Source organism: Callospermophilus lateralis, chromosome 6, assembly GCF_048772815.1.
Source record: "Callospermophilus lateralis isolate mCalLat2 chromosome 6, mCalLat2.hap1, whole genome shotgun sequence".
Classification (NCBI taxonomy): Eukaryota; Metazoa; Chordata; class Mammalia; order Rodentia; family Sciuridae; genus Callospermophilus; species Callospermophilus lateralis.
The window spans coordinates 126769302-126789848 of record NC_135310.1 but is presented as its reverse complement, the minus strand read 5'-3'; the positions used below and the strand labels follow the sequence as shown (position 1 = coordinate 126789848).

The 20547-nt window shown below is 42.6% G+C and overlaps 1 protein-coding gene and 1 pseudogene across 8 annotated transcripts; one reads left to right on the top strand and one right to left on the bottom strand.

Annotated features, from left to right (window-relative positions):
* The first annotated feature begins 1557 nt into the window (after window positions 1–1557).
* On the top strand, window positions 1558–19919 carry LOC143401497 (saoe class I histocompatibility antigen, A alpha chain-like). 8 transcript variants are annotated; one of them, XR_013091655.1, is made up of 9 exons: window positions 1558–1682; window positions 1900–2169; window positions 2420–2695; window positions 4124–4399; window positions 4525–4635; window positions 6536–6568; window positions 6701–6748; window positions 10708–10832; window positions 14834–15139. XR_013091655.1 is itself a non-coding variant. In XM_076859052.2 (8 exons), exons 1-7 carry the CDS (start codon window positions 1610–1612, stop codon window positions 6742–6744), a joined length of 1083 nt encoding a protein of 360 aa, XP_076715167.1. In that variant the 5' UTR covers window positions 1558–1609; the 3' UTR covers window positions 6745–6748; window positions 19897–19919. The 8 variants fall into 8 exon arrangements, 7 of the variants coding, with proteins under 7 accessions (XP_076715167.1, XP_076715165.1, XP_076715163.1 ...); XM_076859052.2 differs by lacking the exons at window positions 10708–10832; window positions 14834–15139 and adding an exon at window positions 19897–19919; XM_076859050.1 differs by having other exon boundaries at window positions 10708–15139.
* Window positions 8974–9578, bottom strand: LOC143401499 (uncharacterized protein C9orf40 pseudogene; annotated as a pseudogene).
* Window positions 19920–20547: the final 628 nt, after the last annotated feature.

The window sequence follows — 20547 nt, the reverse complement described above, 5'->3', positions numbered from 1 at the left end:
AACAAAAGACAACAATAAATGATATAGAAACTCTCTTGGATACTGGATAGATTGGGGGTATTTAGAAGACACTTGGGGTATTTGAGCGAAAGTCTGTCATTTCAAGAAAAGCAACCGACAGTATATTTCTTTCCTAAGATAAAATTTAAGCATTCTGAAAAAAATTGAATTTTTGAAATCTATCACTTTAAGCTTGACAGCTTCCACAAAATTGGGAATTTTTCTCATGGTATCTGTGGTGTTATTAACAAATGTAACTTTTTTTTTTTTTTTTTTTTTTTTTTGGCAATGCTGAGGACTAAACCCAGTGGTGCTTTATGGCAGAGCTATATCCTCCATCCTTTTTATTTTGTATTTTGAGGCAGGATCTCACAAAGTTTTCCAGGCTGTCCTCAAACTTTCAGCCTCCCCAGTAGCTGGAATTGCAGGCATGCATCACTGTGCCCAGCCAAATTTAACCTTTTGTTAATTTGTTGAGATGGGTTAACACTTGAAAGATTTGCATACTCAGTGAACCAACCCTTACTTTTAAAAAGTCATCCATTAGTACAAGATCCGTTCAATGGGCATTACAGATCAACCGATTTTAATGTAAGAGAACAGAAATATTTCATAATAAGGTTCCAGGTTGTAACTAACCTTTATGAAATTATCACTTGTATGGTCTTAGTGTAGTATCAAAGATGGATATACATAATTATTACATTGAATAAACTATTAAAACTAATCCTCTCTTTTTAAACTCAATATTTGTGTCAAGTGGATTTCTTTCTTTCCTTAGGTTTTTTGGGTTTTTTTGTTTGTTTTGTTTTGTTTTGTTTTGTTTTTTTAGTAAACATCAGTCAAAGCAAGAGAATAAGGCGAGGATATAGCTTAGTGGTATAGGGTTTGCCTAGGATGGGCAAAATCATGGGTTCTATCTCCATCACTGCAAAATTATAATTATAGTTTAAAACATAAAAATCTTCAGCACTAAAAAAAGAAAAAAACTCTAAGAGAAAGAATGTAGAAGCAAATATAAATGACACTTGCAAAAATGTAAAATGATCACACTTCTGTTTTGAAAACTAATTATTTTTCATAAAAATATTATTTCTGCTAACATACAATGGTTATTTATGTTATTCAAATGAATTAATTTTTTCAAAATTCTGTTTTAATAATTTCTAACATGATAAATATTGATATAATCCACAGGGGGGGAAAAAATCCCTTTGTATGTGTTCTAACTAGTTCTCTGAATATATTTATAGAGATCCTGAAACCTAAAAGTTTAAGAACTGAAAAAGCACACATTCACTGAGCCAGGGCTCAGAGAGGCAATGTAACAGAGTGCTCCACTCAGGATAGGAGTCAGGGTCGCGTCCCAGGTCCTCTGACATGGCTCTAGTCCTGCCCTTAAGTGTCTAGAAGGAGCAAGTCCATTGTTGACAACCGCCTGAGCAGTTTCGTTTCTTAGTCCTGGTCTAGTCCTTCTTCCTGGAAACCCATGACGCGGCCCCACTTCTTACTCCCATTGAGTGTAGTGATTCTAGAAAAGCCAATCATCGTCTCGACGAAGTTTTCACAGTTGCGATTTCGGACTATAGGATTATCTCTGAGCTGGGAAATGGAGCCCAGGGCGAGCCTAACCTTCCTCCTCCTGCTCTGTGAGAGCCTGCTCCTGACCGAGATCCGGGCGGGTGAGTGCGGAGTCCCGAAAGAAACAGCCTCTGCGGGGAAGGAGGGAAGGGATGGCCCCATGCGGGTACAGGACCCCGAGAAATTGATTCCACGCAGCCCCAGACCTCTTCCGTGGTCCCCGCCGCCGCCCGTGCCCTGCCCTCTCTCCTCGCCCCCTCTCTTCGCCTGCGCCAGGAGGAGGGTAGCGCCGTGTCTGAGCAACTCCCGGGTCCCCAGGTTCCTTCTCCCTGAGATATTTTCACACTGCGGTGTCCCGGCCCGGCGGCGGGCAGCCCTGGTACGTAGCAGTCGGCTACGTGGACGACACGCAGTTCGTGCGCTTTGACAGCGACGCTGCTGATCCCAGGATGGAGCCACGGGCACCGTGGATAGAGCAAGAGGGACTCGAGTATTGGGAGGAGCAGACTCAGCGCGCCAAGGACACAGCAAGGAGTTTTCGAGTAAACATGCGAACCTTGCGCGGCTACTACAACCAGAGTGATTCTGGTGAGCGACTGGGGCCCGAATAGCAGGTCATGATCCTCATCCCTCACGGATATGCCGAGGTCGTCCAGAGTCGCTGGGAAGGAGATTCACCCCTCCTCCCCTTGACCTGGCCCGGTCTCAATCTAGAGAAAGCCCATGGGGATGCGCTTCAGTTTCGTTTTGGGTTTGGTCCTATGGCCCCAGAGATCAGTGGGCGGTACTAACTTGGGGCAGGGCTACGTGGGTGTGGCTAACGTAGGGACCCGACCAGGTTCCCACACACTCCAGTGGACCTACGGCTGTGACGTGGGCCCAGATGGCCGCTTCCTGCGAGGCCATGATCAGTTCGCCTACGATGGCACCGATTACATCTCCCTGAACGAGGACCTGCGCTCCTGGACCGCGGCCAACACCGCGGCTCAGATCTCCAAGCACAAATCTGAGGCTGCCCAAGAGGCTAAGTACCAAAGAGCCTACCTGGAGGGGGAGTGCGTGGAGTGGCTGCTCAGACACCTGGAGAATGGGAAGGAGACCCTGCAGCGTGTAGGTAAGAGGGGCTACAGGAAACTCTCGCAGTTTCCCTCACGCTGGGGTTGTGCCAGCAGCTGAAGACCCTCAAGAAGGAGAGGAAAGGACCCGAGGTGTTGCGCAGTGGTAGAGCGCTGCCTAGAAGGCGGGAGGCTCAGGATTCAATCCCCAGCCCTCGAAAGGGGAAAAAAATAGAGAAAAATAGGTTCGAAATCAGAATTGAGAGACATAAAAGTAGCCTGGGTTTCCAGATCCTGTACCACGGAGTAACACAATAGGATGGCTACTTTTCCCTCAGGGACAGTTAGGAATCCAGTCTCTCCGGGATTAGAAGAAGACCTTTCTTGAAATAATTGATTAGCGGTTCTCTTTGAGTTGGTTCCTTGACTCTGTCAGAAGCTTTGGGAACACCTGGGGATACTTTTTCTCTGGCCTTATTCCCTCTCTGCCCCGAAGTCAGAGTCTTTGGAGGTCTGACTTCAGCTTTTCTGATTCTTTCAGCCCCTACCCAAGTCAGCATCAGAATTCCTTCCCTCTTGACCCACCCTCAAAGACCTAGAGTCTTCTACTCTGAACTATCTCACCCTAATTTTAGAACTTCTCAAGGAAAAGGAACTTAACCCAGATGCCTATGTCCTGGTAATAGGTTTTGTGCACCCTTTCCTCCCTCCAGTTGTACGTTCTATTGTCAGAATGTTCACACTACTCTATTCCCATGATAAATGCAAAGTGCCTACGTTTTCTGAATCTTCCTGTCAGACCCCTCAAAGACACACATGACCCAACATTCCATCTCAGACCACAAGAGCACCTTGAGGGGTCTTGGGCTTCTACTCGGCTGAGATCACCCTGACACTGCAGCACTTAGGTATGAGGGGCTGCATGATGTCTTGTAGATCTCCTCCCTTGCTTCCCCCAAGAAGGGGAGGAGAATGGCACCATGCTAGGACACCACCCTTGTCCAGAGGGAAGTGAGTGGACCTGGATTCCCAGATGCGGCCCCAGAGAGGAACTGAAGGCTACTTTCTCCTAGGACAAGTAAGCGATGCAGTCTCTTTCTCCCTGGCTGATGGGAAAGATAATAACTGACCACAGTTCCCTGGCAGCAGTCTTGACATCAAGGACACACTGTCAGGCCATTTCTGCCTAGTGTCTTTGAAGATGTGACTCAAGCCTTTCTACATCTCTCAGCCTTCACCCTGATCAGAACATGAAGTCCCTCTCAGAGCTGAAACCTCTTACACTGCATTACCTCAACCTGATTTTAGAACTTTCCAAGGAATAGGAGATTATGCCAGATCACAGAGTCCAGGCTTTGTCTAGGTTTTGTGCTCCCTCCCCACCCCAATCATGTTGTCCATTCTCCAGATGGTTATGGGAGTGGCTGCTTCAGTGGCCCAGGAGAGGTAATACCAAAATGTCTGAGTTTCCCTATTTTTTTTCTCAGAACCCCCAAACACACGTGTGACTCACCACCCTAGCCCTGAAGGGGATGTCACTCTGAGATGCTGGGCCCTGGGCTTCTACCCTAAGGAGATCACCCTGACTTGGCAACGAGATGGGGAGGACCAGACCCAGGACATGGAACTGGTAGAGACCAGGCCTGCAGGGGATGGAAACTTCCAGAAATGGGCAGCTGTGGTGGTGCCTGCTGGAGAGGAGCAGAGATACACTTGCCATGTGCATCATGAGGGGCTGCCTGAGCCCCTCACCCTGAGATGGGGTAAGATGAGGGCCCGGAGCCTGTTGTCACGAAGCAAGCAGGAGGCTTTCTGGAGATCCTCAGCAGGGTATGGACTGAGAGCCTGGGGATCAGGGCCCCTCAACTGACTTCTCTTTCCCTCACAGAGCCACCCCCTCAGGTCACCATCCCCATCTTGGGAATTGTTGCTGCTGTGATTGTCCTTGTTGTCACTGGAGCTGTGGTCTGTTTTGTCTTGTGGAGAAAGAAAAACACAGGTAGGGAAAGTGCAGGGTCGAATTTTTGTCCCACTGGTGGTCTCAAGTACCTGGTAGAAGTGTGCCCTGCCCTGGTAATGGGAAGTGATATCTACCCACATGTGCCTATTCAGCCTAGACTGATGGGGTGACCAGTGCCCCAGCAGAGCAGTTTCCTGCTCAGGAGGTGTGAGCTACATGGGAAAATGAAAATTCTGAAATGATCAGTAAGAAATAAAGACAAAGATTAGATTTAAAAAACGGGATTCCTTGGCATTGGGCTTGTGGCTCAGCAGTAGAGTACCTGCCTAGCACGTGTGAGACCCTGGGTTTGATCCTCAACAGCATATAAAAATAAATAAATAAAATAAAGTAAATTGTATCCATCTACAATGAAAAATTAAATATTTTTATTAAAAAAAAATGTGGAGTTCCTGATAGGTCTTCCAGCCCTGATAGGAACTGAACTGAACAAACGAAAAAGGCCCCAATTCTTTTTTTTTTAATTAATTAATTAATTTGTTCTAATTTGTTATACATGACAGCAGAATGTGTTCATAGTACACAAATGGAGCACAATTTTTCATTTCTCTGGTTGTACACAATGTAGAGTCACACCATTCATGTCTTTATACATGTACCTAGAGAAAGGATGTCCATCTCATTCCATCATCTTTCCTACCCCCATGCCCCTCGCTTCCCCTCCCACCCCTTTGCCCTATCCAATATTCCTCTGTTCCTGCCATGTTCCCACCTCCCACCCCCATTATGGATCAGCATTCACTTTTCAGAGAAAACATTTGGCCTTTGGTTTTTTGGGATTGGCTTACTTCACTTGGCTTTATATTCTCCAGCTCCATCCATTTACCTGCAAATGCCATAATTTTATTCTCTTTTAATGCTGAGTGATATTCCATTGAGTATATATACCACAGTTTCTTTATCCATTCATCTATTGAAGGGCATCTAGGTAGGCTATTGTGAATCGTGCTGTTATAAACATTGATGTGGCTGCATCACTGTAGTATGCTATTTTTAAGTCCTTTGGGTATAGAACAAGGAGCGGGATAGCTGGGTCAAATGGTGGTTCCATTCCAAGTTTTCTAAGGAATCTCCATAGTGCTTTCCAGATTGGCTGCACCAATTTGCAGTCCCACCAGTGATGTATGAGTGTGCCTTTTCCTCACATCCTCTACAACACTTACTGTTGTTTGTATTCTTAATAGCTATCATTCTGACTAGAGTGAGACAAAATCTTAGAGTAGTTTTGATTTGCATTTCTCTAACTACTAGCAATGTTGAACATCTTTTTATATATTTGTTGTTGCCCTAATTCTTTATTTAAGAGAGAGTACATCAAAGGCAGGGATGAGGTTTCAGTGTGGGAGGAGTCTTGTTTCTGGGTTTGGCAGTAAACAGGTTCTTTGGTGTTTGGCAGATTACGCCCATCTCCGGGAGGCTGTTTGATCCTAAGGCTGGGAGCTAAGACATGGCACCAGCATGATCTGGGCTTTCTTGAATGGGTGAATTTCACCCAGGAATTCCCAGAGAAGCAGCTTCCCTGCCTTAATGGCTCCAAGAAACCCATAATTTATATATGGCCTCCAATACTGGACTTGTTTACTCTTTTGTAAAGCACATGGGAAAAAAATGGAGAAAAATTTCCCCTGATTTTTGCAGTGATAGGGAACTGACTCTTACACCTCTGGCATTTAGAGGCCAGAGGGGAATTTCCCTGCTGAGGACAGACCTCCAGCAGAGCAGTTGGCTCTATCACTATACATCTATTTTCTTCTAGTCTCCTGGTCCTTCCCTACATCTGTAGTCACAGTTCTAGAAATGACCCCAGTGTCCAGGACTAGGGGGTACCTCTAAGACCTGTTTTTAACCTGCTCTCTCACAGGATGCTTTCTTCCCACAGGTATAAAAAAAGGGCCCTATGCTCCAGCTCTCTGTAAGTATGAAGAACAGTGAGCCCTGAGACCCTTGGGATAGTGGTGTAGTTGGGAGCTGATCCATCCCATAATTTCTCCATTATCCACATCTCCTGTGGGCTCTGACCAGGTTCTGTTTTTGTTCTGCTCAGGGAATGACAGTGCCCAGAGCTCTGATGTATCTCTCACGGCTTAAAAAGGTAAGACCCTGGAGGGCTGGAAGAGAGAGAGGGATTGGGAAATGGAGAGACTCCTGGGTTACAGGACTCTCCTAGGAATTTCTGACATTTTGAATGTTTAATAGGTTGTTCAGAGTGTCTGCATTACAGTGAGTGATGTGAATTTGTTCATAATACCTTCATTTATAGAGTGAGACAGGTAGCTGTCTTCTGTGGGACTGAGCAACACAGGATTTCTTCAGTTCTCTTCCTGCTCCCTACTACAGTTTCAAGAGGTCCCAACTTCTCTTTCTGACTATGTGTCTGTGTTCCTATCATCCTAATGTAAGGAAACTGAGAGGAGCGCATCCCTGATCACTAAGACCCCTCCCCATACTGCCCTGTTCTCTTCCTCAGTCAACTTTCCTGTGTAGCAGATGTGAGGCTAGAATGTCTTCATTTGTGAGAAACTTGAGTTAACTCCCCTGCTGGGCCATGTGGCCTCAGGCACCCATGCTGCTAGTCTGCCCCACTCTTCTAGGGTTTGAGTGACTGTCTTTGTGCCTGGGCGTGTCTTCCTAAAGCCCCATGGGTGGAGCTATGTTCATCTGTTCCTTTGTAATATAATCCCTTGCCCTGTTTAGGATAGAGTCTTCCATGGAAGTGCCTTGGGTGTGTACCCTTCTCTTACTGTGCACTTGGATGTGGCCTACCTAGATGTCAGTCAACCTGCTAACAGTGGACATTATGAAGATAGACTCAGGCCTGGGGATGTGGCTCAAGTGGTAGCGCGCTCGCCTGGCATGCGTGCGACCCGGGTTCGATTCTCAGCACCACGTACAAGCAAGGATGTTGTGTCCGCCGATAACTAAAAAATAAATATCAAAAAATTCTCTCTCTCTCTCTCCTCTCTCACTCTCTCTTTAAAAAAAAAAAAAAAAAAAAAAAACAAGATAGACTCAGCCCCCTGAAACCTGGCCCCTTACCTCATTTGAATAGCTTCTCCTCAATAAAAGGGGTTACCACATACTCTTGCTCTCTCTCTTCCTTCGGACTCCTAAGGTCGGAGGAGCTGTCACAGTGACCCCAATGAAAAAGTTATTATTTTTAAAGAGATGAAAAATAACTTGTTTAATGCTACATAGGTAGAAAGTGGCAGTATAGTCTTTAAAACCATTTCTGACCACAATGACAGACACTGTCTTCTGTTCTTATTAAAATATTAATAAATATTTAAATATTGCAGTACATACAAAATGTCAAAAATTTCCCCTCTAGCATTTACTACCTTTTCTGAATTTTGGATTTACTGTCATCACCAACAAAATATATATATATATATATATATATATATATATATATATACAAGTAAGGACAAGTTACTAAATTACAAAGCCAATATTCTGGATGCAGTACAAATGTTAATTAACTTAGTCATTGATACTTAACTACAAAACAAATTGCTTTATTTTTTTAACAATGAAAAGTGACAGCAACACTATAAATTACTTGTGACAAAGTCATCAATGGAGAATAATAAAAACAAAGCTAATTAACAGGCATTGTTTCAGTTCAAATTAGTAATTTCCTTTAAACAGGAATACTAACATTGATCTAGTGGTTCTCAACCCTGTCTGCACATTAAAGAAATGGAGGTCACTTTTCTTTATCCATTTTTGATTAACCATAATAGAGTTCAACAAGTATCAAATATTGGAAGTTATTTAAACTCGAATTGAAATTCTCACTACTTTTTACTTTTACAAAACTTAAAAAATAATACTAGCTTTCAAAGAATCCCCACATTTTAATTTTGCATAGATGTTCAAGTCAGTTATTTGTTCAACTAAAAAGAGTCAGTAAGATGTATTAGAAATTATTTTATTAATAAGTTATTATAAAATGATATTCATGAGCCACAAACTTTTTGGTGCAGATGAGAGAAAGATTTGAGTATTTTCCATGCATTTCTAAAACTTCTAGAATCCTTTTTTGTAAGATCAGTTTCTTAAAAGTCAGAACCTAAACAAAACTTGCTTCTTTAAAAATATATGCATAAATATTTTGCCTACCACTCTGCTATATTGTTGACAAATCCCTATTAGTAGATCAGTAGTAACTACAGGCATTTATCTTCAAAACAACCTTTTCTCGTTTTTTAGGTTTGGAAATCAAGTATAGAAAACAACTTTTTCCTAAAAAATACATGAATTCACTTAGAGATGTATCCTCAAATTCAGGAAATCCCATTTCTTCAGCTCTTTATGTCAGGACTCCACGTAAATCTCAACCACTTCATTCTTGCCGTCTAGTGTTGCTTCTTTCTGGTTGTTTTCACTCACATCTTCGATGTCTGACAGATCAACAAGTGGTAAAGGATTTCTCCAGCACTAGAAAGTATTATACAGCCAAAATTCTTCATTGTGCTGGAGCGGTGCGGCCCCCCAGTCTTGCCGCGGAGGCCCTGTGTGCCCCGCCCCGTGGTCACCACCAACCACAGGGGGCTGGGCGTCCTGGGGCTCCTCCCCTGGCCCCCGGGGGCCCTCCGGGCAGCAGCGACAACTGTGGCTCGCCCTTCTCCAGGCCGCGTCCCTCATGCTGCTGTCCCTGCTGTCCCGGCGCTTGCTGGACGAAGCCAAAGGCTCTGACATGGCCCCTGCGTGGATTTTGCGCTTTCGCGGTAGCCCATGATGCGAGGGCCCCAACGGCGGGATCCAAATCTAAGGCGTTGGCTCCTCCGTGAAGTCGCAGAGCTGGAGCCGCTTCCAAGGCACGTGGAAGGACAGCGGCTCAGCCGCAAGCCGCTTGGCCATGGGCCTAAGGGTTCCAGCGGAGTCGGCCTGCCAGCGCTGGTAGCCACAGGGTGGAGCGAGGGAGGGCGAGGCCCAGAAAAAGGTATTTGTGCCTCTTGTGTGGTTATTTTGGGCAGCCCAATTAGCCCAGTTCAATTGAAGTGACCCCTGAGCCTTTTAGTCCTGAACAGAAACTTGGCATTCACTCCTGATTTAGTTTGTTTCGCTGGGATGTAGCTGCTTCTTTTCCTAGGGAAAAACAGAATCTGGATATTTGTCCCATGAAATATGGTTGATGTGTTAATTAAATTGTGGGAGGGCTGGAGATGTGGCCCCCGGGGCTCTCCGGGCAGCAGGGACAGCAGTGGCTCGCCTTTCTCCAGGCCGAGGCCCTCACGCTCTCCACCGCTCTGGGAGCTGCTGTCTCTGCTCTCTGCTGTCAGAGTTGGTGTTCCTATGATGGCTCCTCTGACCTTAAGGGTCTGCAGAAAGAGAGCCCGGGAGTGCGTGCTGACCCCTTTTATTGAGGAGAAGCCATTCAAATGTGGCAAGGGGTCAGGTTTCAGGGGGCTGAGTCCAGCTTTGTGATGTCTGCTGTCAGCAGGTTGACTAACATCTAGGAAGGCCACACCCAAGGGCAGAGTAAGAGAAGGGGACACACAAAGGACGTTTCCAAGGGGTTAATATCACAAAGGAACAAGTGAGCATAGCTCCACCCATGGGGCTGCAGGAAGAGTAGCCAGATCACCAGGGATGAGTGCCTCAACCTGAAAGACCCTAGCCCAACAACCCCAAAGCCCAATTGCAAAACCATTAGGGCGTGTTGCAGACCCACACAAACACCGGAGATGTTTATCTGATAATCAGTTAAGGATAGCCAGTTGTGAAAGAACAGGATGGTTGGGAAAAAACAAAAAAACCAGGTCCCAGGGCATTCTTAGGCAAATAGGAACTGATAAGCAAGAACAGAAAAAAACAGAGTGCAAATATGTGGTTTTTCTAATGTGTTTTTCCGGGAACATATATGCTGGGTTCAAAATAACCAATAAGAAACCTGTTGCTTACCGCGCGCACGAAACCTGCCCCTTTATCCTATAAAAAACCTGTACCCCAAAGCCCGGTGTGCCAGTTCACCAAAGCTCCAGCTGAGGTTTTGCTGAGCACCCGCAGGCGCCTGTGTATCAATAAATTGCCTCATGTTTTTTGCAGCCAGTGTCTCGTGCGTTCTTCCTTGGACAGGGAGTCGGAGGGTCTTTCATGTGGAGGTTCCACCGAGATTCCCCTGTACCCCCATCCGGGTCCCTGCCCGAGGAACACCCGGCAACCACTGGGAGGTGAGCTGGCCAGCTCGTGTCATTTTGTGTCTCTTTTGTTCTATGTTTGCAGTCTTCGTCGTTATCTGTCTGTGCGCGGCGTCCGTACGATTACGCATAATCGCTCTGTTTTCTGGGCAGCTTGAGAAGGAGTTGACGAACTCGGACTTCTCTCCTGCCACCCTGGGAGACGTCCCAGGGATTCCTGCCACCCTGGGAGACGTCCCAGGGTTCTGAGTGGATTGCCTGTAGTAAAGTATTTGGTAAAGTATTTTGTAGCTGATGGATCCGTCTGAGCCTTTAGTTTCTGGGTAGCAATCCACGACGTGCTGCGAATTTTGTGGCCGCGCTGCGAATTTTGTGTTATGTGTTTCTATTGTCCTGTCTGTCCCCAGCCCAAAACCCTGGCAAGATAACTAATCTCCCAATCTGGGGTTGTCAGACCCAATCTGAGGGGGATGCTTCTCCAATCCGTTTGTCTGAAGGGAAGGCCCCAGTTGGCTTGGGGCCAGCACCCACTTTCATTTTTTTGATAATCTGAAAAGGGAATCTATGTCTTTGTGTGTCTCTGTGTGTCTTTTTATGTCTCTGTTTAGTGTGATGGCATTGTTTTACTTTGGACTGATGCAGAATCCCAAATTCCAATCTGCCTTAGAGGTGTGAAGATAACTTTAGCTAAATTTTAACCTAAATTGTAAGCGAGATTAGGGAAGCAGTGTTTTCTTTTCTTCCCGTAGTTGGCTTGCGTGCACCCACTGCAGTTAAGAAATGCCTGCTGGGGATCTAAAAACTTTGATATCTCGCTTTAACTTTTCTCAAAACCCTGTCCTCATTATTAAATTGGCATTAATTGGCTTTGGGAATGGGAGCCGAACTTTCAGTCATAAATTCTGTCCCAGACCAAGATCCTACACCGAGGTAAGTGCACGCACCCCATGTCTGTTTGAGGTGCATCTTTCTCTCTCTTTCTTTCTGGAGGTAAGGTGGGCACCCGACGGCTACTTAAACGCAACTAGTGCAGCCGCCACTCTTCAAGACTCGGGTGAGAGGTTTCTCGGCCTAGGCAGCTCTTAATCACCTGTTCAATACAGAGCAGGCATGTTGGGTTCTGCCAAAGCCGCTTCCAACTTTTCTGTCTGGGCCCGAAGAGCAATTGGCATGAGTACACAGTGTCTGGAATCCCGATCTGCCTCGGATGCGTGGAGGTGGGGGAAGGAGTTTGGAACAACTGCGGAATTCTGGTCTGGGCTACTCTCAGACGATTCTTAAGGTTCCTTTCTCTTGAGCCTCCTCCCGACAGCCCTCAGGGGTATCTAGGGTGATCGGTAGATGAATGGCACTGAGGGAAAGCCCCAATCACATTTGCCTCTCTATGGGCTACGCAACACTCCCAACCTCGCATCCATTCCTCCTGGATGCTCCCCTACCTTCGCAGGTCAGAAATGTTAGCAAATCAGGTTGCAGGACTAAGAAAGGCACGGGATAATTAGCAAAATCTGCCCAGGTTCCCTAAGACGCATAGGTGACTTTCAATAGTCTGTTTTACCACCCCAATGTTTAAAATGAGCTGTGGGGGCTGGGGATGTGGCTCAAGCGGTAGCGCACTCGCCTGGCATGCGTGCGGCCTGGGTTCGATCCTCAGCACCACGTGCAAACAAAGATGTTGTGTCTGCCGAAAACTAAAATAAATAAATATTTAAAAAAATAAAAAATAAAAAAAAAATAAAATGAGCTGTGTTCTTTAAGCTGCTAGAGAGGCATTTTTAGAATCAACTCCTCCGGTAATCTGCTACCTTAAAACCAGTAGATATCCCTTAACACTTAGGTGGCTCCTTTAGTCTACAGATCTGCCATGAAGAAAAAAAAAAATCTTGGACTCACTGAGTAAAAGAGTCAAGAGAGAAATTTGAGCCGATCAAAGTACATACCCTCTTCCCCCTTCAAGACCTAAGGCAGATAAAAACTGACTCTACTGGAAAGTTAGGAGATATGCCAGATTGCCTGGGATTGGGTCTATCCAAAGAAATTAATCCTGTAAGTAAAGGGGAGACTGAGAAACTCCCAGCAGCTGCCAGAGCCATCTTCGCTCTGGGGAATTTCCTCATTCTTTCCCTGCACTGCAAGGATTACTCCACCTGAATGCAGTAAAGTCAGTCACACTGAGACCCTTAATTTTACACCTATAGTTGCCCCTATGTGAAAACATCTGGTCCACTCATGGGGAAATCTATGGTGCCACTGATAGGAGTCATAATTAAATGGAAGTTCAAAACCTGGAGAGATATTTTCTTATCTAGTTGTCTGATTGTTTCTTGGGGATAATCTAGGCTAAATGTGTGTCTAAAAGATGATGTTTCATTGTAACATCTGGTATCTAAATGAGTTTGAAGCATTGCACAATCTTGCAGTTAAAAGTTAGGGTTAGGTAATTGTTTAGTTTGTGATTTCAGATAATTCATGCCAGAGAACTTAAATACTTAGGATAAAGAAAATTAAAAGAACTCTACTTCCAAGTTGGCAAGTAACTTCCAATCATTCAGTCTTATTTTTTCATCAATTTTGAACTGGGTAGCCTGAAAAGATTTCACTAGGTGTACCAGTGCATTAATTTGGGCAAGGATAGTAAATTATGATTTGGTATCTGTCCCCCTTAGTGTGTAAGATTCAGGAAAAGAAAATGTTGGATTGGGACATTGGTCTGGCTTATTGAAATAACATTGAATAGCAACAGTCTTGGAAATTTTTAAAGCTTAATTTTGGATATACATGGTAGTGTGTAGTTCTCTTTTAAGATTTTCTCCAGGTGATTTAATGAAACTTAATACTACTTTAGGAACTTCAGAACAAAGAAAGTGACTTAATGATCCTAAAGAAATTTCTTCTGATGGTAGAGATCCTATTTTCAGTTTTGTGTGAGCAAGTTTTTCTAATGTAGGATAATGTAAAAGGTATGAAATTTTATAAATTGTATCTTAAACTTGTATCATAATTTTCAACATCCAAACCTGGAAATTATGACTTATGGTTAAAATGCCTTAGGCATGAGGTTTGTGCTCAGAATTCCAGTTTTCCCAGATCTCAGTCAGGGCTTAAGCTGATATGCAAATAGAAGAAGCCTGGAGCACTCAGTAGGAGATAGATCTGAGGCCCAAGAAGGAAAAAAAAAAAAATGGTAAAAGTGTCTTTTTACCTGAACTCAAACTAGACTAAACCAAAAAGTAAATTATATGGTGTTTACTAATTACTGGCCAGTCATCTTTTTAAGCTCATGATTTTGATCCTACAGACAAGTTAATGTTTTTCTGATAAGTTCTATTTTTGATCAACTATGGAGTTTTTAAACATTGCAATGAGATATCACTTGAGAAAGCAACAAGGCCTTTACTATTGTGTTGTGTTACACTTGTGTTACGTGTTGTATGTCAGTATGTCTGTATGTGTGTATGTTCATATATCATGCAGTGATATAACAATTGGCAGGTGAGGAGCACTCATGAAAAATTTTAAAAATGGATCCAAATATCTTTGACTCACGTAATTCAAATGGTTCAATTTAAATTAGGTAAACAGATGAAAGTAAAGATGTCTTTAAAATTAAGCTTATAAGTTTTTCTAGGTGTTCAAAAATAAAACCTAACAAAATGTTTATGTCTATAAAATAATCTGATTAAATTCAAAATTTACAATATTGTTTCAAAATGTGAACAGAAGGAGGTTAACAGATAAAAAAGAGAAACTAGAAGGTTCTAGGTATGGATTTCATAGAGGGAAAATGTGTTTCTGGATAAGAGTCTATATGATTAAGTAATTAAGAGGGTTTAAGTAAATGATATAAAGAAGGTCTGTGTAAGTTGCTTACAAGTATAAGTTTTTGAGCAAGTAATCTTAAAGAAATTAAACAGTTGGTTAAACAAGTGCTGTTGTTTTAGAGAATTGTGCTAGGTTATTTCTTTAAAAGCTAAACTTGGTTAATATAAAAACATCAATGTAATTGGTGCTATTAATGTGTTCATATCTTCCAGGTATACAAGTCTGTAAGGTAAAAGCTTCAAAAGAACATTGTATCAAACTGGTGTCCTAAAGTTGTATGGTAATTTTGGGCTTAAAAAAAGACATGTTGGAGATTTATTTATATCATTTGTATTCTATAACTGGGCTTGTTATCAATAAGATATGTACAGTTCTATGTTACCTTTTTACACTGAGATACAACTTAAGTGTATTTTTAAGTTAATGAGGGCCTAATCTGTGTAAAGGTTTTATTGTAAAACACAAAAATACTTTGCTACTTTTCCATAAAAGGTTAGAAACTTTCAGCCTTTCTTTAATTCATGTTTTAGGTGTGATATTATGTTCATGTAAACTTGAGCAGCAGTTTATGTAAACTTTGTAAAATGATGTCTAAAAAACAAAGATCAGCTTTAGAACTATAGTACTTGAGATTTATAAAGAGCCCAGCCTTACTTGAGATAAGGCTCTATGTCCCATCTCGCTACATGTAAAAGTGAGTATAAAAAAGTAGGCTAGATTTCAGTACATTTAAAGTTGTGTCCAGAAGTTGGTTTTTGTCATGACTGCCAGGATCTCAAACAGGGGATTATAATTTATAACTCCACCAAAATTCAGGTAGCTATTACATGAACTAAATATGTTTTTACTCTTGATAATTTTATCTTGTAGTTTTTAAAATGGCTTAAAGATTGCCTGTTAATGTTTTGCAGAGGTACTGATTTAAGAACTCACAACCTGGGTTAATGTAAGATAAGGAGTTATCACCTACAGGATAGAGAGATAGACAAGGGGGACTGCCTTTAGGTGACTGTCTGGTCGAGATGGCTGAGCCAGGAATGAATGTTCCAAGAGAGAGCAGAGCAAGCAGGAAATCCTACTGTCATCATAATTGTCATATCCCACCCCCGCATCACCAGAGATTGAAACTAGGGGCTATATCCCCAGATCATTTATTTATTTATTTAAATTACTTTTATACCTTTATTTTATTTATTTTTATGTGATGCTGAGAATCAAAACCAGCTCCTTGCACATGCAAAGCGAGCGCTCTATCGCTGAGGCACAATTTTTATTTATTTATTTTTTATTTTTAAATTTTTTTAAAGAGAGAGAGAGAGTGAGAGAGAGAGAGAGAGAGAGAGAGAATATTTTAATATTTATTTATTTATTTTTTTAGTTTTCGGCGGACACAACATCTTTGTTTGTATGTGGTGCTGAGGATCGAACCCGGGCCGCACGCATGCCAGGCGAGTGCGCTACCGCTTGAGCCACATCCCCAGCCCTACACAATTTTAATTTTTAATGTTTATTTTTGAGAGAGGGTCTCACTAAGTTGCTTAGGGCCTTGCTAAATTGCTGAGGCTAGCTTTGAACTTGTGATCCTCTGCCTCAGTCTCCTGACCCACTGGGATTACAGGCATGTGTTCCACACCCCATACCAGTCTTTTTATCTGTGGCTGCACACCATAAATTTTGTTTCATCTCTTCACTAAGTCCAGCCACATTCACGGGGAGGGGAACTAGTTTCTATTCTTAAATATCAAGGAATTTGTAGTCATTAGAAAACTACCATGGTCATCTTTCTGACACAAATTATTAATATTTCTTCCACATGTACTGCTTTCCATCCAAGGCCTCCAAAAGACTCATTTTATGACCTAACCAGTGTCAACTCCAGAGTCTCATCATCTGAATCAGGTCCAGCTACAGTGAAGCTCCTTGAATGAACTGAGGTCAATGTAGCTCTCCACATGCAGTCCATGAAAGCTCACCCTGTGAACTAAAGAGAAGAGCTAGCTGCACCCTGACAATCCTAATTTACAATGGTGAGGCACAGATGCTGGTCCCAGGAAGTTCTGACTCTTTTTGGTATGAGGAGAAGGCTTCAGGGACTTGAAATAGGCAAAACCTGTAAAATTTCTTTGGGCCACAGTGACTCCTAAGGAGGTAAAACCTGTGAAGTTTCTGTCTTTCTTCCTAATGAACTCTCCCACTTTTAGAAGCTTTCCTTGTCCCAGGGCTTTTCTGACATGGAACTTTTGAAACAATTATATTTCATCCCTCTTCCTTCAAAGCTGAATTTGAATAAATTCCATTTTTCTACTGTTATGATTTAGATATGAGGTATTCCCTAAAAGCTCACGTTGTGCAACGCAAGAATGTTCAGAGGTAAATGGTTAGATTATGAGAGTTGTGACCTAATCAGTGGATTAATTCACTGATAGGAATTAACTAGGTGGTAAGTGTAGTCAATTAGGGTATGGGTGGAGGAGGTAGGTAACTGGAGGCATGTGCCTTTAGGATGTATATTTTGTCCTAGGTGAGTGAAGTGCTTTTGTCCTGTCTCTGTCTCTCTCTCTGTCTCTCTCTCTCTCTTTCTCTCTTCCTGATTGCTATGTCCTGAGCTGCTTTTCTCCTCTACACCCTTTTGCTCTGATATTCTGTCTCACCTCAAGCCCAGAGCAATGGAGTTGGCGGTCTATGGACTGAGACCTCTGAAACCTCAAAACACAAATAAACTTTTTCTCCTTTATGTTGTTCTTTTTTTGTTTACAGTGACTCAAAGCTTACTAAAACACCTTCCGATTTTGAATTAGATGAAGTTTGGGGGGCAACACTTCAGCATTTTCTGGAGCAGAGAGCATTATGGTCTGGTCTCTTTCCTACCAGGTGATATCAGAGCTGCCTGATAATCTCTTCTTCCCAGGGCAGGATATTGTGCTGCCTGGTAACAATCTGGCCTTTTTTTTTTTTTTTTTTTTTTTATTGGTTGTTCAAAACATTACAAAGCTCATGACATATCATCTTTCATACATTTGATTCAAGTGGGTTATGAACTCCCATTTTTACCCCAAATACAAATTGCAGGATCACATCAGTTACACATTCACATTTTAACATAATGCCATATTAGTGACTGTTGTATTCTGCTACCTTTCCTATCCCCTACTATCCCCCCTCCCCTCCCCTCCCATCTTCCCTCTCTACCTCATCTGCTGTTGTTCAATTCTCAATCTGGCCTTTTTTGTATAGGGTTAATGCAGAGAGAGAGGAGAAGGAGAAGCAGAAGGAAAAGAAGGAGGAGGAAGATCTTTTTTACTAATCTTATAGGGCACCAGTTTTACTGGTTTTTGACTCCATCATTTTTTTGTTGTTGTTGTTGTTTTCTCCCTTTCTATCTTCCCTCCTTTCCTCTCTTATTTAGCCTCAATCATCTCTTAAAGATCCAATCTCCAAACACAGTTATATTGGGGGTAAGAACGTCAACAAATAAATTTTCATTGGTGGGAGGCAGGGGTTGTGCAAGCATTCTGTCCTACCTCAGGCCCTTGTTGCATGCAGAATACATTCATCTATCCAATACCCCCCAAATCTTAACTCATTCCAGCATCATTTCTATGTTTTATGTTCATAGTCTCTTCTAAACGTTATTTAAATTAGATATGGGTCAGACATGGTACAATTCATCCTGAACAAATTTCTCTCCAGCTGTGATCCTGTGAAACCAGACAAGTTATATATGTTTCCCACATACAGTGGTGAAATGGTACAGGATGGACATTCCTACTCAAAGGGAAGAAGCTGCAAAGAAGAGAGGGGTGATGGGTCCAAGCATGTTCAAAACCTAGCTGGGCAAATTCTACTAGTTTTAATTCTCAAGAATAATTCTCGGGCTGGGGTTGTGGCTCAGTGGTAGAGCGCTTGCCTAGCATGTGTGAGGCACTGGGTTTGATTCTCAGCACCACATACAAATAAATAAAATAAAGATCCATCGACAACTAAAAAAATTAAAAAAAAAAAAATAAAAGAATAATTCTCTTCAGTTTGATGCTCTGTCCTCCAGGGGCACTGGGGAGGTGGTCCCACCTTCTGAAACCACTGGGGAAGCAGCTTGTCCCCAGGGCTCAGCTGGGTAGCCCTACACCCAGGCTCCAGATAGCAACAAGTCTGGCCTGTTGAAATGACAGTGGGGTCTCCCCCTGTGAGTTTTAGCTGGAGGTAGTCTTGCCCTTTTACTCTGAGGAAGTTGTGGCCTGTGGTGAGTATGGCATTCCAAATTTTCTATTGTAATGGAAATTCCCTTAGTTAATTCCCTTTAAAGTTTTTCACGGTAGTTTTTTAGTGGTTGCTCTAGGACTTATTGTCCCAGAAACTACTTCGGATTTGTACTAACATAATTTCAGTGAGATATGAAAATTCTATTCTGTATAACTGTATTTCCTTTTCTTTTTGTGCTGTTAAAACACATATCTGAATATGTTAAAAACCCAAAAATATATTGTAAGAATTGATTTGTGTCATTTTGAAAAGTTTCTATTTCTTTTTTGTCTTTAAGCTCATGTATCTTTTATTCTCCAGTGCAGCTTCTAGGGTATGTAGGGCTCCTCCTTTCTACCTTAAGTCCCACCTCACATCTCTGAAACTTTCATCTTTGGAAGTTTGATTGTGAACTTTTATGAACCCTCTCTTATTTATTTATTTGTTTATTTTTTTGATACTAGGGATCAAAGCCAGGGCCTCATGCATGGTAAGAAAGCACTGTAACCGGGCTGGGGATGTGGCTCAAGAGGTAGCGTGCTCACCTGGCATGCGTGCGGCCCGGGTTCGATCCTCAGTACCACGTACAAACAAAGATGTTGTGTCTGCCGAAAACTAAAAAAATAAATATTAAAAAATTTCTCTCTCTTTTTTTTTTAAAGAGAGAGTGAGAGAGAGAGAGAGAGAGGGAGGGAGAGAGAGAATTTTTAATATTTATTTTTTAGTTATCGGCGGACACAACATCTTTGTATGTGGTGCTGAGGATCGAACCCATGCTGCACGCATGCCAGGCGAGCGCACTACTGCTTGAGCCACATCCCCAGCCCCAATTCTCTCTCTCTCTTAAAAAAAAAAAAAAAAAAAAGAAAAAGAAAAAAGAAAGCACTGTAACCTAGATCTTTGTATTTTATTTTGACACAGGGTCATGCTAAGTGTCCCAGGCTACAATTGAATTTGCAATCTTGCTTCAGCCTCCTGAGTAGTTGGGATTATAAACTTGTGTTACCATGCCTAATTTTTTATTTTTGTCTTTTAGGTGTCTTATGGAACCCTCTGAATGTAAGGAATTAATTTACAATAACTGTCTTAGTGTTAAGTTAATCTGTAGTTTTTTTATGTTGTAATGTGTTGCATTTTCCTGAATATTTGGCAATTTCTTATTTGATGCCATTCATTATTCACTGATAAGGTCACAGACACTTCCAAATACTCTGTCCAATGTCCAGAAAATGTGTCTTTCCAGCATGGACAGTGGGAACAGACACTTTTTCTGGCCCTGGGTAACCCTAAATACCATTGTTCCCTCTGGTGATTTTGGACTATCTTTTTGTTGTCCTGGGATAGTGTTCTTCGTGTGTGTACTGATGAACTGAGGACTCAAGAGGTGCCCTCTGGATCTCCAGTGCTGTTATTTTCAGCTACCTTATCTATGTGCCTTCATCTTGAATATTCTTCTGTTGTATCCTCTCCAAATACATGTCTGTCCCCTCAACTCCCTAAGGCTTCTAGGCTTTGTAGGGCTCCTCCTCTCTGCACTGTGTCTTGGGAATTTCCAGGAAAGAAGATGGACCCCTTTATGCCTCTCTTCTTTCATTCCCTTTCTATCAGATTGCAATCTCTGTCATATTGCTCTATGTCTGAATGTCTTTCTATTTTTTCATGTTTATATGAATTTCTAGTGTTTCCT